Source organism: Suricata suricatta, chromosome 16 (genome assembly GCF_006229205.1).
Source record: "Suricata suricatta isolate VVHF042 chromosome 16, meerkat_22Aug2017_6uvM2_HiC, whole genome shotgun sequence".
In the NCBI taxonomy this organism is placed as follows: Eukaryota; Metazoa; Chordata; class Mammalia; order Carnivora; family Herpestidae; genus Suricata; species Suricata suricatta.
Genome location: NC_043715.1, coordinates 12,568,313 through 12,582,666, shown reverse-complemented (window position 1 = coordinate 12,582,666; position 14,354 = coordinate 12,568,313). Strand labels below are relative to the sequence as shown.

At 45.3% G+C, this 14,354-nt stretch overlaps 1 protein-coding gene across 1 annotated transcript in view; it reads left to right on the top strand.

Annotated features, from left to right (window-relative positions):
• HYDIN (HYDIN axonemal central pair apparatus protein) overlaps nt 1-14,354 on the top strand; it is a 417,349-nt gene that overhangs the window by 383,311 nt on the left and 19,684 nt on the right. Inside the window, exons 74-82 of the mRNA XM_029925166.1 lie at nt 1,790-1,937; nt 2,357-2,564; nt 3,117-3,338; nt 4,671-4,840; nt 6,270-6,468; nt 8,171-8,329; nt 10,104-10,381; nt 11,538-11,757; nt 13,422-13,634. Of these exons, the coding sequence (XP_029781026.1) occupies nt 1,790-1,937; nt 2,357-2,564; nt 3,117-3,338; nt 4,671-4,840; nt 6,270-6,468; nt 8,171-8,329; nt 10,104-10,381; nt 11,538-11,757; nt 13,422-13,634 (1,817 nt within the window). The remainder of the gene's footprint in view (nt 1-1,789; nt 1,938-2,356; nt 2,565-3,116; nt 3,339-4,670; nt 4,841-6,269; nt 6,469-8,170; nt 8,330-10,103; nt 10,382-11,537; nt 11,758-13,421; nt 13,635-14,354) is intronic.

Genomic DNA, 14,354 nt, shown 5'->3' with positions numbered 1-14,354 from the left:
CATATGTTTCTTATTCGGATACATATAAGTAGGTGGGAAGAGTTTATGGTGTTTTATGGGCAAATTAGCATAAAAATAATAACCACTCTTAACTGTAGAGGACACGCTGATGGTTATCAGAAGGGAGGAGGGTAGAGGGGTGGTGATGAAATACGCAGTAGGGATTAAGTGGTGGGCTGGTGATGAGTACCGGGTGATGTGTGGAAGCATTGAATGACCCACCATAGTGCACACCTGACACTAATATGACACTGTATGTTAACTAAGTGGAATTAAAATAAAAAATAATAAAATAAAATAGAATAAATAAATACCACAAGACCAACAGAATTTAATCTAGAAATGGAGGAGTGGTGCATTTTAGTATAATTATTATACCAACAAATTAAAGAACAACATGTAATGATATGAATATATAATAAAAAGTCAGTGCTAAAATGCAGCAGACATTCTCAACAGTAAGATAGGAATGGAGGGAAAAACTTAAAGAAATCTAACCAAAATTAAGAGGCAAATATTATCTTGTAATAAACCACTAAAACCACTGCAGTTAAAATCAGGAATTAGGCAAAGATGCTCATTATTATTATTGAATACTTTCTTAGTGGTTTTAGTAAATACAATAAAACAAGAAAATTCAGTAATTGGCATAAACATCAGGGAAAAAGAGACAAAACTATCTCATTTGCTGTTGCTGGCGACTTTATACATAGAAAACCTCAAGAGACTCTAAAGAAAAGCAAAACTAACCACTGGAATCAACAAGATAATATAGTAAGTGGCTGAATGCAAGACAATTATGTAAAAATCAATAGTTTCTCTTTTGTTTAGCAATAAGCACCTAGAAATAGAAACAATATAATCCATTCAATATTGACAAAACCTATATAATATCTAAGGATAAATGTAACAAGAAAAGCACAGGATCTGTTTGGAGAAACTATAAAATCTTATTAAAATGCTCCCAAACAAGATATGAACATTTACCAGTTCTCTCAAAATTAAATGCAAATGTAATCAAGTTCCAAGTCAAGTCCCAACTGGTGTTCCAGATAAAATACAGGATGCACAGTGAATTTTGAATTTCAAATAACAATGAGTAATTTTTTTGTATGTCAGTATAAGTATGTCCCATGCAATATTTGGGACATACTTATACTTAAAAAAAAAAAGTTTATTCAATCTGGCAACCTGAATCCCAAAAGGATTAGGAGTGGGGGAGAACTGGAAAAAATGATTCTAATGTTTATGTGTAAAAAAAACAATTGCTGTACAATAGTCAAGAAAAGTCAGAAAAGGCAAAACTAATGACAAAAGATGTATTAAGGACCCTGTCGGGACTCTCATGACATTCCTGAGCTCTGATTTAGGAATTCAATGCAGGCACTATTTACAAAGATACAAAGTTAAGAGGCCTACTAGGGAGGCTGAAGCCCTCATTAACACAAGTAGGAAGGCACTGGGTCCAAAGGAACAAGGCGAGAAAACAGTATCATTAGAATCACCTAAGACAGCTGAGACCAAGGCAGAGATGCCACCTGGCAGGAGCAGACAATTGATGGAGTAAAGTTCCAAAAAGAAAAGGTGGGATCCCCCCAGGGAAGAAGGTCACTTGTAGAGCAGAAGGAAGAAAGAGAGGTGGTCAAAGACTAAAGAGCTTGGGAGAAGAGAGAAAAGAAAATGAAGAATGCCTTATAAGGAGGTTTCTCTTGCCTGGGGAGCAGTATCTGCCCAGGTACCTTGGGAGCAGGCTTGAGGTCTTCACGGAGGGCTGGTGTTTCCTCCTCAGGCAGAGAAGCCAGGGAGACCGTGCACTTCATCAACAAGGAGGAGCAGGGGTTCCATTTTGCCTTCCAGGACAACTCCCGATATTCTGAAGGTTTCAGCAACAGCCTGGTCATATGTCCCATGGAAGGCTGGATCCCACCACTGTCCAGGTAAAGAAAAGGTCCCCCAGGACTATACCCTCCCAAGGCAGCAGGGGTTCCAGGCCTGCCAGGAGGATAAGGTTCCCTCACAGTGCCCCATGCCAAGGTTAATATGAACAATCCTATCTCTGTCCTGCTATTTCTCATTATTCATTTCCCTGATGAATTGTAGAGCCCTGAGAATTTTAAGCCCTTGTTCTCAACATTTTCTCTCATGCTTAATATTCTTTTCCTTGCTATCTACTGTATTTGTGAATTCCTAAAGCAATGTCCCACCTTGTCTGGCAGATCTTCAATACTCACCATAATTTGAGGTAGTGATACTCTTTCTTTATAGTTATATGTGCCAATCCACCGGGTTCATATTCTTTCTCAGGTTTCAGCAGGTTGGCCTAGTCAGCTAATCTGCTGTCTTCTTCCCCAACCAGGTTCCCAATTGATATTTTCTTCACACCAAAGCAGGAAGGAGATGTTAACTTTAATTTGATCTGCAATGTGAAAAAGAAAGCCCACCCTCTGACCTTAAATGTCAAGGCTGAGGGCTACACTATGAATGCAGAGGTCAAGTGCAAGGACAGGACTGGTTTGGTCACTCTTCTGACTCCTAACCAGACTACCATTATCAATTTCTATGAGGTAAGAGTGTGAGAGAGTGCTGATCAATCTCTCTCTCTCTCTCTCTCTCTCTCTCTCTCTCTCTCTCTCTCTCTTTCTGTGTGTGTGTGTCCACGCTAGCTGGGAAAGGCAGTACAAGTGAATGTTAGCTGAATCTCTCTGTTTCAAATGCCAGAGAGACCAGGAGAACAGAAACATGCCAGGAGCGCTCCATCCTCAGAATATGTGTAGTTTTAATGTGAAAACAATTCTTGTTTCATTTTTCAGAAGGTAGAGAGAGGGTAGGGAAGGAAAGAATGCTTGTATTAAACATACAGGAAGGATGTTTGGTTACCAAGGGAGGTCTTAGAATTAAGTTGCCATCTTACTCTTCAGGTATGAGAGGCCACCAGCACCTCATAGCCCTTGCTGGAATACCTGCCTACATCAAGCTAATGACACTCAACTCACTAACATCATCTGCCATTCCTATTTCCCAAAGCATATTTTTCCCCAACCTGTTATGTATCCTGACCCGAGAGAAGGGAACCATGGCTTGCATTCATTCATATACTACTCTGTCCTGTCTCCCAGGTGGAGTTGAATGAATGTGTTCAGTGTGAATTCAGCTTTATCAACACTGGGAAGTTCAGCTTCAGCTTCCAGGCAGAGCTGTCCGGCCCCAAAGCCCTGCTGCAGTACTTGGACTTCTCACCCAGTGATGGCAGTGTGGATATGGGGCAGAGTGTGCATGCCACCTTGTCTTTCCAGCCATTTAAGAAGTGTGTCCTGAAGGGCCTGGAACTCAGAATCAAGGTGAGACCATTTAACATTGCCTGACACGGAAAGCACTCACAGTACTGTCTTGAAAGATTAATTCTCCTGTGTGTTTCTTGTCTTCTCCACCCTGCCAGAAGCTCCTGGAGAGTGGTTGTGGTGGAGGCAGTCCCACAGTCTCTAGTATAAAGGCGTCATCCACAGTTGAGGGACCTGGTTCACCATCCGTGCACTAGAATACTGTGCAGCCATTAAAATAAATAAGGGAGACAGATGGGAGGTGAAAAGGAAGCAAGAGAGACGAAATATGTATTACATTTTCCAAGATAAGTTATTGAGTGAAAAACCAAGGAATTGTGATGCCCCAGGAATGGCTGTGTCCTATGACTATTCTTCCACAGTGATGAGAACACTGGTGCAAAAACCAGAAAAATCAACTTTTTTAGAACTCTCAAAATCAACCAAAGGCTCGCAACAATCCTAGGATCATTTTACAAGAAAAAATAGCTGTACTGTGTGTAACAGCTTTCCTGTCTTTCCATTTATGAAGTCATTTAGGAAATCTTGTACCAATGACTGTTATGTTTATTTTAATGATGTTTAGAATGAGTAGTGGGTATTTTGTTTTAAATCAATTATCAACTTAAGAAATTTCATGTTATAAAAAGGTTTTGAAGAGCACAGTAAGTTCATGTCTCCTCAGGCATGTGTATCATCTAGTGGAGAATTCAGAGGTGACCCATATTCCAACTTTCCACTCTTTCACCTGTGACATGTGGGCCTTTGGTCTCCTTCTTGTTCTTTCCTGGTCACAAGGTGACCATCCCACCTGTAGCCCCATGTCTGCATTCAGAGTGAAAATAAGACAGAAGAGCCCAAAGGCAAACACAAACAAGTAAATAAACAAACAAACTTTCCCAGCAAGACTTTGCCTCTGTATTCAAAATAGGACACCCTCCTGTCTTCTTCTGTTTACCTCCCGATGACCAGAACTGTTTCTCAAAATCACCCTTGGTGTCAAGGAAGGATAGGACCTCAAGTCTGTTTACATAGGTCCCCTGGAAACCAGCAGGAGTCCTGTTCGTGAGGAACACTTGGGAAGCAGATGTGGGGTAGTTACTAGCAGTCTCTGCCACGCCGCTCTGCCTTCAGGGTGACTCCCTGCCGCAGGGGCCACCGCAGGGTCTGACTGCAGACTGTCCCACTTTGCTTTTCTCCAGTCAGCAAACTTCCAACCTATGAATCAGAATCTCTGCAGATGGAGTCTTGGGATCCATATTTTTTTTAAAGCACTGACCGTCTTCCTCCTTCACCCGAGGACCTGAGGAGTCCTTTGCTCACATCCCGCTCCGCCTGCATTCCCACCTGCAGGTCAGCCACGGCCCAGCATTTACATGCGGCATCTCGGGCTGCGCTGTGAGCCCGGCCATTCATTTCTCCTTCACCAGCTACAACTTCGGGACCTGCTTCATCTACCAAGCTGGGATGCCCCCCTACAAACAAATCCTGGTTGTCACCAACAAGGAAGAAACGCCCATGAGGTAAGCAGACTTTCTAGAGCTTCCAGATGATTTTGCAGCTCCTTGTGGGTCTTTAGCCTCCACATAGGTGAAGTCCTACCAAAATAGAAAAAAGAAAGATTATGGGAAGAGTCAAACACAGTTGGCCATGAATCCTATGTCTCCTTTCCCCACCACTAATACTGACACTTGGGTAGCCATGAGCTACTCTGCTGAAAATCTTGAAGTGAGGAGGGCAATGCCAGATGTAATGAAGGTGGGCACCAAGGTTTAGAGAGTTAAAAAGTGACTTTCTCAGGCCATTACTTTGCAATAAATGACAGATACATACTGAGCCTAAGTCTTTTTATTAAAATCCAGCCTCTATGCATCACCCCTGTGTAGAATGTTCCAGTCCAGGTTTCTGGGCCTTCTCCCAGACCTATTGAAACAGAATTTCCAGAGACTGGCCCAGAGACCTGTGTCTCCTCAGAGCTCTTTCCTAAAGAAAGGAACTCTTACACATCTGTGCTATCCAGTATGGCAACCTATACGTCCATGAGGCTGCAGAGCACAGAAAATGTGCCTGGTCTGGCAGAGGAGCTGAATTTTTCATTTTTTAAATTTCAGTTCATTTGAATTTGAATCTAAATTGCCACATGTCTAGTGGCCACCATATTGGATACCACAGGCCTAAGTTCAAATCCCAGCTCTTCCCTAGCTGTGTGACTGGGGCACATGTTCTAAACTCTCCTTTCCTGGGATGGGGAGAATAGTAGCTCCTCCCCTACAGGGCTATTAGGAGGGTGAAATTAGAGAGAGTACTTAGAACAGTGCCCAAAACATAGCAAATGCTCGGTTATGGTTATCTGCTGCTACTGCTACTGTTGCAGTGATGATGATTATCATCCTGAATGGTGAGTTACGAGAGCGTCATGTGGTTTTAAATGCTAATTAAAAATCTTCCCTGTATGATTTAATGCAATCTGAGTCCTACGTGAAGACGTTAAATTCTATTTATTGGCCTAGCTGGACTCTTTCTCTAAATATCTGGAAGCCAGACAAGAAAGTATTGTAATGGAGAGGCTTTAGGAAACACCTCCTTCTTATAAGAGGGCACAAAGCCATGAGCGGCATTTTCAAGAAAGAGAGGATAAATAGAGTGAGAAGAAGGGTCATGAGACATTGTATTTGAAGCTCAGTGTGTGATTTGGGGTAAGTAACTTGATTGTGCCCAGGAGAGTATGGGCCGGATCAGTGCTGGGGTCCCTTCTCCCATGGCTCCAGGGCAATGGGGCAGGAAAGCCATCAGTCGCTCAGAGAGACAAGAGGATAGAATCAGTCTTTCTGGGTGTCTTAACCATGTTTTCTGACCTCCAGCACAGGCTGGTGCTGGAGACCCTCTTACTTGGTAGACAAAATGGAAATACATGGGCCTTCTAACTCACACCCCTTCCTCCTGATTTTCTAGCTTAGACTGTCTATACACCAATACCACGTACCTCGAGGTAAATTTCCGTGTCGATGTGATAAAGCCAGGAAAGACTCTAGAGATTCCAATCACCTTTTATCCTCGAGAAAGTATCAATTATCAAGAATTCATCCCCTTTGAAATCAATGGGCTCTCACAACAAGTCATTGAAATCAAAGGGAAAGGCACAGAAATGAAGGTAAGATCCTCAGGCTTGGGACCTCCCTTTTTGCCCTCCCAACCACCTGCACCCCTCCCACTCTTCCTCCCCTCTCCACCTGTCCTGCCCCCAAGCTGCTCTGTCAGAGGCCAGGGGCTGTCAAATCTGACCCGAGTGAACCATAGACCATATTCAGTTATAAGCTTAACTGTAGCATAGGATACAAGTAATCACAGGCCCTGGAGAAATATTCTTTTTCTTGGAAAAGTTGGAGACTGTCAGATGCACAATCCCAAGCATGTCCTTCTCTCACATTAGGGCATGTTTTGTTTTCAGGTTTAATAGACAGAATCTGTTTTGAATAGCAATTCATTTTAGACATACATGCAGACATACGTTTCAGTTGTGGAACATCTTTCCTTAATGCCACATTGATTAATATTCTTGAGCCAGGCACAGGTCCCAGGATTATATTTGATTGAGGTCATTTCTTCTAAGTAGGCGCTCCTAATGAAAGTCCTGCTGCTAATCCCTTTCTCCCCAGTGTCTGGTAAACATTTAAGGTGTCTGTTTGGCTGGTATATTTACATTTTAATAGGAGATTTTGGAACACTCAGGGCCTTCCAAGATGCTTAGGAATGCATGGGACATTTCAACAACTGAGTAGGTGGGGAGGCTGGTCTTTCTAGCAGCCTTCTCGTCTGCCTAGAGGAGTGACAGGACATTGCCACCTGGTGTGTCTGCACCCAAGCCAGAGACAGGGTCTCTTCTGAAATCACTGATTCTTTCACTTGTTCATTCTGTCACTCACTCATTCTGCACCCATTTTGTGCCAGGTGCTTTGGGGGAAATCCGGAGGTGACTTAAATATGTTTTCTCTCCTCCAGAAGCACTGCTGTTGGAGACTCTCACCTTTTTAGACACAATGGAAACATGTGGACTGGATATAAAGAACGTCAAGGGGCAGGGGGTGTACAGTGTGGTGACTGCATGAGTGGCTGCTGCTAGTTGTGCGGCCATGCTGTCCTGAGGGCGAGGCCCAGCCTGACCTTGAACTCTCCAGGCCAACATTTTGGTCGATGCCTTAGATGAGGACTTGGAAGGATGTCTCCTCTTCCACCTCTGCCGCCACCATTTTGTCTGCCTGGCTATCACCTGTCCCTGTCCTGCCCATTGCCACAGAGCAGCAAGCATTTGATTGGGTCACTCCACCCTTCACTGGCCTCCCACTTGTCCCGGCACAGTCCCTGACCACCTCCAAACTTGTCTTCTCCGTGTGCCCCTCGCTCCGGCCACAGGCCTTCCTGGGCTGCTCCTCTGACTTCAGGGCCTCGCCCAAAGGCTATGCCTTCCCCCGGGGTAGCCTCCAACCCCATGCCCACCCTGACTCAGATGGACTAGACAGCACCCTTCCTTTAGCTCCCAGGGTAGACATGCCTTCCTCAGGGAGGCCTCCGCAGGACCCTTAGCCAGCTTAGCCCCTGCAATATGCTCTCGGGGTACCCTGAGCTTTTCTTTCATGTCTCTTCACCCAGTTGTAATTATGTAGTTGTGTAATGAGCTGCGTGATGGGTATTTTGTGCCCATAAATGTTTACCAGGTAAATGAATGCCCATCCCTTATGAAGAAGGTGGGACACTGATAGGAACCACCACTGCCCCACCAGGATAGATGTATCATAATCGTTTTTTTCCAGGAACTGATGAACCCCACCCTCTCTGCTTTCTTTCTTGTTCCACAGATTTCAGTCCTAGATCCAGCTAATAGAATTGTGAAGTTAGGAGCTGTCCTGCCGGGACAGGTTGTGAAAAAAACAGTTTCCGTCATGAACAACAGTCACGCCCCACTCACATTTAGCCAGTCAGTCCTATTCTCAGTTCCAGAACTCCAGGAACCCCAGGTTGGTGCCCGGGACTCCCAGTGGCTTTCCATGCTTCCCAGGGACACAGAGGACAACATGACCGTGGTAGCAACACAAACAGTTCACATTTCTCGGGCCCCTAGAATGCACCTTGCCATTCTAAGAACTTCCCCTGAGCTACCTCAAGCATCTTCACAAAAACAGCCCAGGGCTAATGCTCTTAGTATTCTCATTTTACATATGAGGACACCAAGGCTACAACAGAATGAAAGAGAAAGGGATGGGATTCGGTAGCTCTGGATTCTAATGAGTGTATGTTGGAAAGTCATAAAGGAAAACATTTCACCATCATCTCACACCCAGAAATAATCACTTGCACACGACCACCTTCTTGCTGTACACCCACCCGGCAGAGAGCCACGAGATCAAGCTTCTGGCATCTCTTCTTACAAGGGCACTACTCCCATGGTGAGGATCCCACTCTCATGACCTCATCTACACCTAATTACCCCCAAAGGCCTCACCGTCAAATGCCACTCACATATGAATTGTGGTCAGGGGTAGGGGATGGGGATACAATTCAGTCTGTAGCAAGGTGAACACGATGTAGACTGATCTGGTGAAGTTCACGATCTTTCACTGACACAGAAACAACTCCAGAACAGCCTAAAAACTGTAGAAGCAGGGTGTGAATTGGGAGGGGCTTCTCAGAGGACATCGGGGAGCTGTGGAAGGCAGCCCAAGGAGGGAGGTCTGTACTGGGTTTATGGAATGGAGGTGTCGTCCAGGCAGACAAGTTGGGGAGAGGTGTGCTCCCAGGCAGAGGTACATGTGCTTGAAGGGGTCTGTGCTTTTAGAAAGCAAAGTATGATTCAAGGCAGCATGGGCGCCATGGACCATCTAGGGATTGCCACATACAGAGAGACAGGCTGGGAAAGCTAGCCAGAGCAAGAGAGGCGCAGGCACCTTGTCCCAGGGCCCATGCTGCCGGCCAAAGACAGAGGGCAGACTTGCTTCCACTTCCTCATTCATCCAAATCACAATCCTCCGTGCTGCCGGGTCAGGGCTCCTGACCGTTGGGCTGAGCCGCCTTTGCCTCTTGGAGAACTCACTGAGATGGCTGCTCCTGCCTGGTTTCCGGTCCACCGTCTGCTACCACAGTCCCCCTGCTGGTGACCACACAGCACCCTGTACCCCAGGGAGCTTGAGCACAGAAGGAGCTTTGGCTTCTGAAAGCTGATTTGGGTTGATTTTGACCAGTACAAAAGCACAGCGGTGGCAGGGAGGGGGCGGGAAAGAACTATATAAATTTAAACAGGAGTTTAGTTCTCAAGCTTTAGAAGACATGGGTCACACAAGGCACTTTTGAAGATATGAGCTCCAGCTCTCCCAAAATCCAGTTGGAATGGGGCAGAACCCAGGAATCTGCATTTTAAGCGGCACACTGGGAAGTGTGGTTCAGGGAGCCCAGGGAGCACTCCTTGGAAAAACACGGGAGCACTATTTTCTATTTCCTCTTATCTTACTATTTCCTGCACCAGAAAGTAGGGGTCAGTTGCAAGGAGCTAGAGAGAGAATTAACATTTATTGAATACCTATTATGTGCCACACATCTATATAGCTGATCTGAATCTTCACCATAGAATAAGTCACAGAAAATTTAAGTAACGTACCAGAGATGATACAGCCAGTAGGAGAGAGTAGAGTGGGATTTGGCCCTTGGGCTATTGCAGTCCTAACAGCAAGACCCAGGAATGGAAGCCTCAGATGCCCCCTGCCCTCAGCTGCTGAGCTTCATTGTTGTTTTGCCCAGGTCATCACCTTAATACCAGTCTACAACATCACCCTGAAGCCCAAAGAGTCCTGTAAGCTGGAAGTCATCTTTGCCCCGAAGAAACGCATCCCTCCCTTCTCCGAGGAGGTGTTCATGGAATGCATGGGGCTCCTGCGTCCCCTCTTTCTCCTTAGCGGCTGCTGCCAGGCCCTGGAGATCTCCCTGGACCAGGAGCATGTCCCCTTCGGGCCAGTTGTGTATCAGACACAAGCCACGCGTCGCATCCTTATGCTGAACACTGGTGACGTGGGTGCAAGGTAGGAGAGTAGCGTCCCCGCCCAAGGCCAAGCACAGCTCTCTTGACTCTGGATTTGCTCTGGATTCAGACTGGATATTTGTTTTACAAGTGTGGCTGCTTTTTATTTATTTCCCCTCCCTTTCACAACCCCTCCCTTCCCTCAGGATGGGACGTGGCCCCTGCTAAGGTGACTGCGGCTGCCGGGATTACAAAAGTTCATGCAATAGAGAACATTTGCCTGGTGCATGTTATATGCCCTTTACATGACTCCTCTTGCTTAATACCAAAACAATTCTATGATTGATCCATTTTACAGATAAGACAACTGAGACTACTTTTCCAAACTCGTGCATTGAGCAAGAACTTCCACTGCGCAAGTGCAGTGCTAAGCATTCTTATGTACAAGCTCCCATTTAATTATCCCAGACCCCTGTGAGCTGGTCATATATTGTCCTAATTTCACAGATGAAGGTGAGGCTCAAGGAGGTCAGGTGATTTACCTGAGGTCACGTGGCCAAGAGGTGAGAAAGACAGGATTGGAACACGAATATACCTCTGACTGCTCTCCTCTCCAGGCTCTTCCCTCTGAGTAGCAGGTGCCTGGCCCAGTCACTACTGACCCAGGCCTCAGTGTCGACAGTGCCCTGCAGGTACAGTGTGGCGGCCCGGTGCTGGAAGCACAGAGGGATGGTCCACAGAGGGATAACTAAGAGTGCCACCGAGAGCAGGTGCATCTCTCATATGAAGGCATCCCCTCCGCCCTCCTGTTTCTAACCTGAGAGGCACTGTAAGGAGGGCTTATAGCCACCGCCTTGGGAGGATTCCAGTGCTAGCCCAGGCCCTTCCTAGCTGTGTGATCTTGGATACACGTGTGTTGGTGTGTTCAAGTGCATGTTCCCCGACGAGTCACTTGCGGAATGTAAGATAAGACATGGCCACTTCCCACCCTGCTCAGATCTGAGAGGCAGCCAAGCTATCTTACCCAGGAGTGACCCAGCCCTTGATCCCACCTGCCTTTGCTGTGCCCGTTGTCTCCTCCCCCCTCATCCCAGGAAGCATTCAAAGGGATGAACCTCAGCTACAAGCCCAGGCAGTCTCTTGATCTCAGCAGCATTAAGCACACCCCCCAGGATATTAGTAAACTGTCTTTCTTGTCTCCTTTTGTCTTGGAAAAGGTTTAAATGGGATGTCAAAAAATTCGAGCCCCATTTCTCCATCAGCCCAGAAGAAGGTTATATCACTGCAGGCATGGAGGTTTCTTTTGAAGTGACCTACCATCCCACTGAGGTGGGCAAGGAGAGTCTCTATAAAAACTTGCCCTGCTTCATCCACGGAGGCAGTCCTCTGAACCTAACCCTGTCTGGAGTCTGCGTGGGACCACCCTCGGTAAGAGAGGTCAGTAGCTGCTGCCCGCAGAAGGGCCAGAGGCCAGAGTGGGCCCAGCAGGGTCCACAACTGAATGCAGCTGGGCCTTCTAGAAATAAGTGACTCTGTTCAGATGGTCCTCGGTGCCATCATCAAACATTCAGACCTGCTCCCTCCCACTACAGGACCTTTGCATATTCTGTTCCCCCACTGCCGCAATATTCATTTCCCCTCTTCATTTAGTTAATTTCTATTCATTCTTCAGCTCTCAACTCAAGCATCACATTCTTCAAGGAAGGTGGCCATGACATCTTTGCTAGATCAAAATCTGTTTGCAAGCTCTGTAAATAAAGGGTAAACACTTTTCCCTTCTCTCTCATTAAAAAATAAAAGGTCAGGGATGGGGTGGGGTGGGCTTGAGTTAACCCTCTGCTAGCCATGTCCCTAGAAACCCAACAGTGGACTCTGTTCCACTTACAGTAAAAATCACTTATGGTAAAAATCACTTATGGTAAAAATAACACCTAATATCCATCTCTATAATTTTGTTATTTCAAGAATCTTATGTAAATGGAATTACCCAGTGTGCTATAAACATGTAGGTACAAGTCTTGGCAAGACCATATGCTTTCATTTTCTTGGGTAAATACCCAGATGGCTGGGTCATACAGCAGGTATATATTTACTTTTTTAAGAACCTACTTACCTCATTTCCAAAGTGGTTGTGTTTATACCAACAATGTCTGATATTTCCACTTGCATCCCATTTTGCCAACACTTGATACCACCAGTTGTTATCATTTTCGCCATTCTAATAGACATGAAGTGTATCTCATCATGGCTTTTAATTTGTAGTTCCCTAATGACTAATGATGTTGAGAATCTTTCCAGGTATTTGTTTGCCATCCATATATCATCTTTGTTGAAGTACCTGTTCAAATTCTCTGTCCACATTTAATTGACATGTTTGTTTTCTTATTACTGAGTTTTTGAGAGCTCTTCATATATTCAGGGCACAAATTTTACATTTAGATCTTCAGTCTATTTAGAGTTAATTTTCGTATGTAGCGTAAGATACAATCAAAATTCCTTTGATTTTACTTTTTGTATGTGGATATTCCATTGTCCTAGCGCCATTTGTTGAAAAGATTACCCTTTCTCCACTGAAATGCCTCTCTGCACGTAGGTCAAAAATCATTTGATCATATATGTGCGGGTATCAATTGCTGAATGCTGTTTTTGTCCACTGGTCTATTTGACTCTTGTTTACCAACAGTGCCACACTGTCCACACTGCTAAATTCAGTGACCAGTTCTCAACCATTGAGCCATTGTTAGTATTTGACGCCTTGAACAAGTCCCTTGAAGGAAGACGCTTCAAACACTTCCTTCACATGGCTCCTAGGATGCCACCCTCTCCTGGGTTTCCTCCTACTTTATTAGATGCTCCTCCTTATCTCCTCTTCTGATTTTTCTTAACACTGGAGTGTGCCAGTCAGGAATTAGTTCTTAAATTTCTTCTTTTTCCTAAAAACACTTAACTTCTTGACAATCTCATCTAGTTTCTTGGCCTTAAAAAAAAAAAAAACACTGCTATACTGACAACTCCCAAATATGTATGTCCAGCCTGAACTTTTCCTAGAATTCCTCATTTGTAAATTTTACTGCCTGCTTCAAATGTCTGTTTTCTTCCAGGTGGTGAATTTCACCTGCCAGGTACGCTCCAAGCATACACAGACCATCCTGCTTTCAAACCGCACCAACCAGACCTGGCATCTGCACCCCATCTTTGAGGGCGAGCACTGGGAGGGGCCGGAGTTCATCACCCTGGAGCCCCATCAGCAAAACAAGCCCTATGAGATTACCTACAGACCCCGCACCATGAACTTGGAGAACCGCAAACATCAGGTAGGCTGAGGCTCCCCCCACCCCTGTTGACTTTCCTGTGTGGTTGGAGGGAGGAGTCACGCAAGAGGGGTAAGGAGAACCCCACGGATCGTGTGGGAACAATGGGGAATCATGCAGATTATTGAGTCCAAAGCTTCTCTTGTTGCCTGTATGTTTTCATGTACGGGGGATTTTCTTGGAACAAGGGGCTCAGTTCTGAACAGAGCCCTGGACTAAGCATCAAGCAATTAATATTTAGCTTATTTGTACAAATAACATCATCACAACTGTAATAAAAATTTTTTAAAAGAAAGAAGCCGCAATCTTCTACCCTTAAAAAATAGAATTGTATTCTTCTAAGCTTTGTTTTTTTAAGTTTATTTATTTTGAGAGAGGGGTGGGAGGGGCGGGGGGGAATTGCACTCAGGTTCCACCCTGTCAGCGTGAAGACCTGACATGGGGCTCAAACTCATGAACCATGAGAGCATGACCTGAGCCACAGTCTATAAAGTCAAACACTTAACCAACTGAGCTGCTCAGGTGCCCCAAAGCTTTATTTTCTTTTTAAGTAATCTCTACACCCAAGGTAGAGAACTCACAACCCCACAGTCAAGAGCCACATGCTCTACCGGCCAATCCAGCCAGGCACCCCAAGAACTGTTTTCTTCTATCTTCACTACCAATCCTTATTCAGACACAGTCATAGTTGCCATTAGAGCACACCCAATTTTGCATTCATTT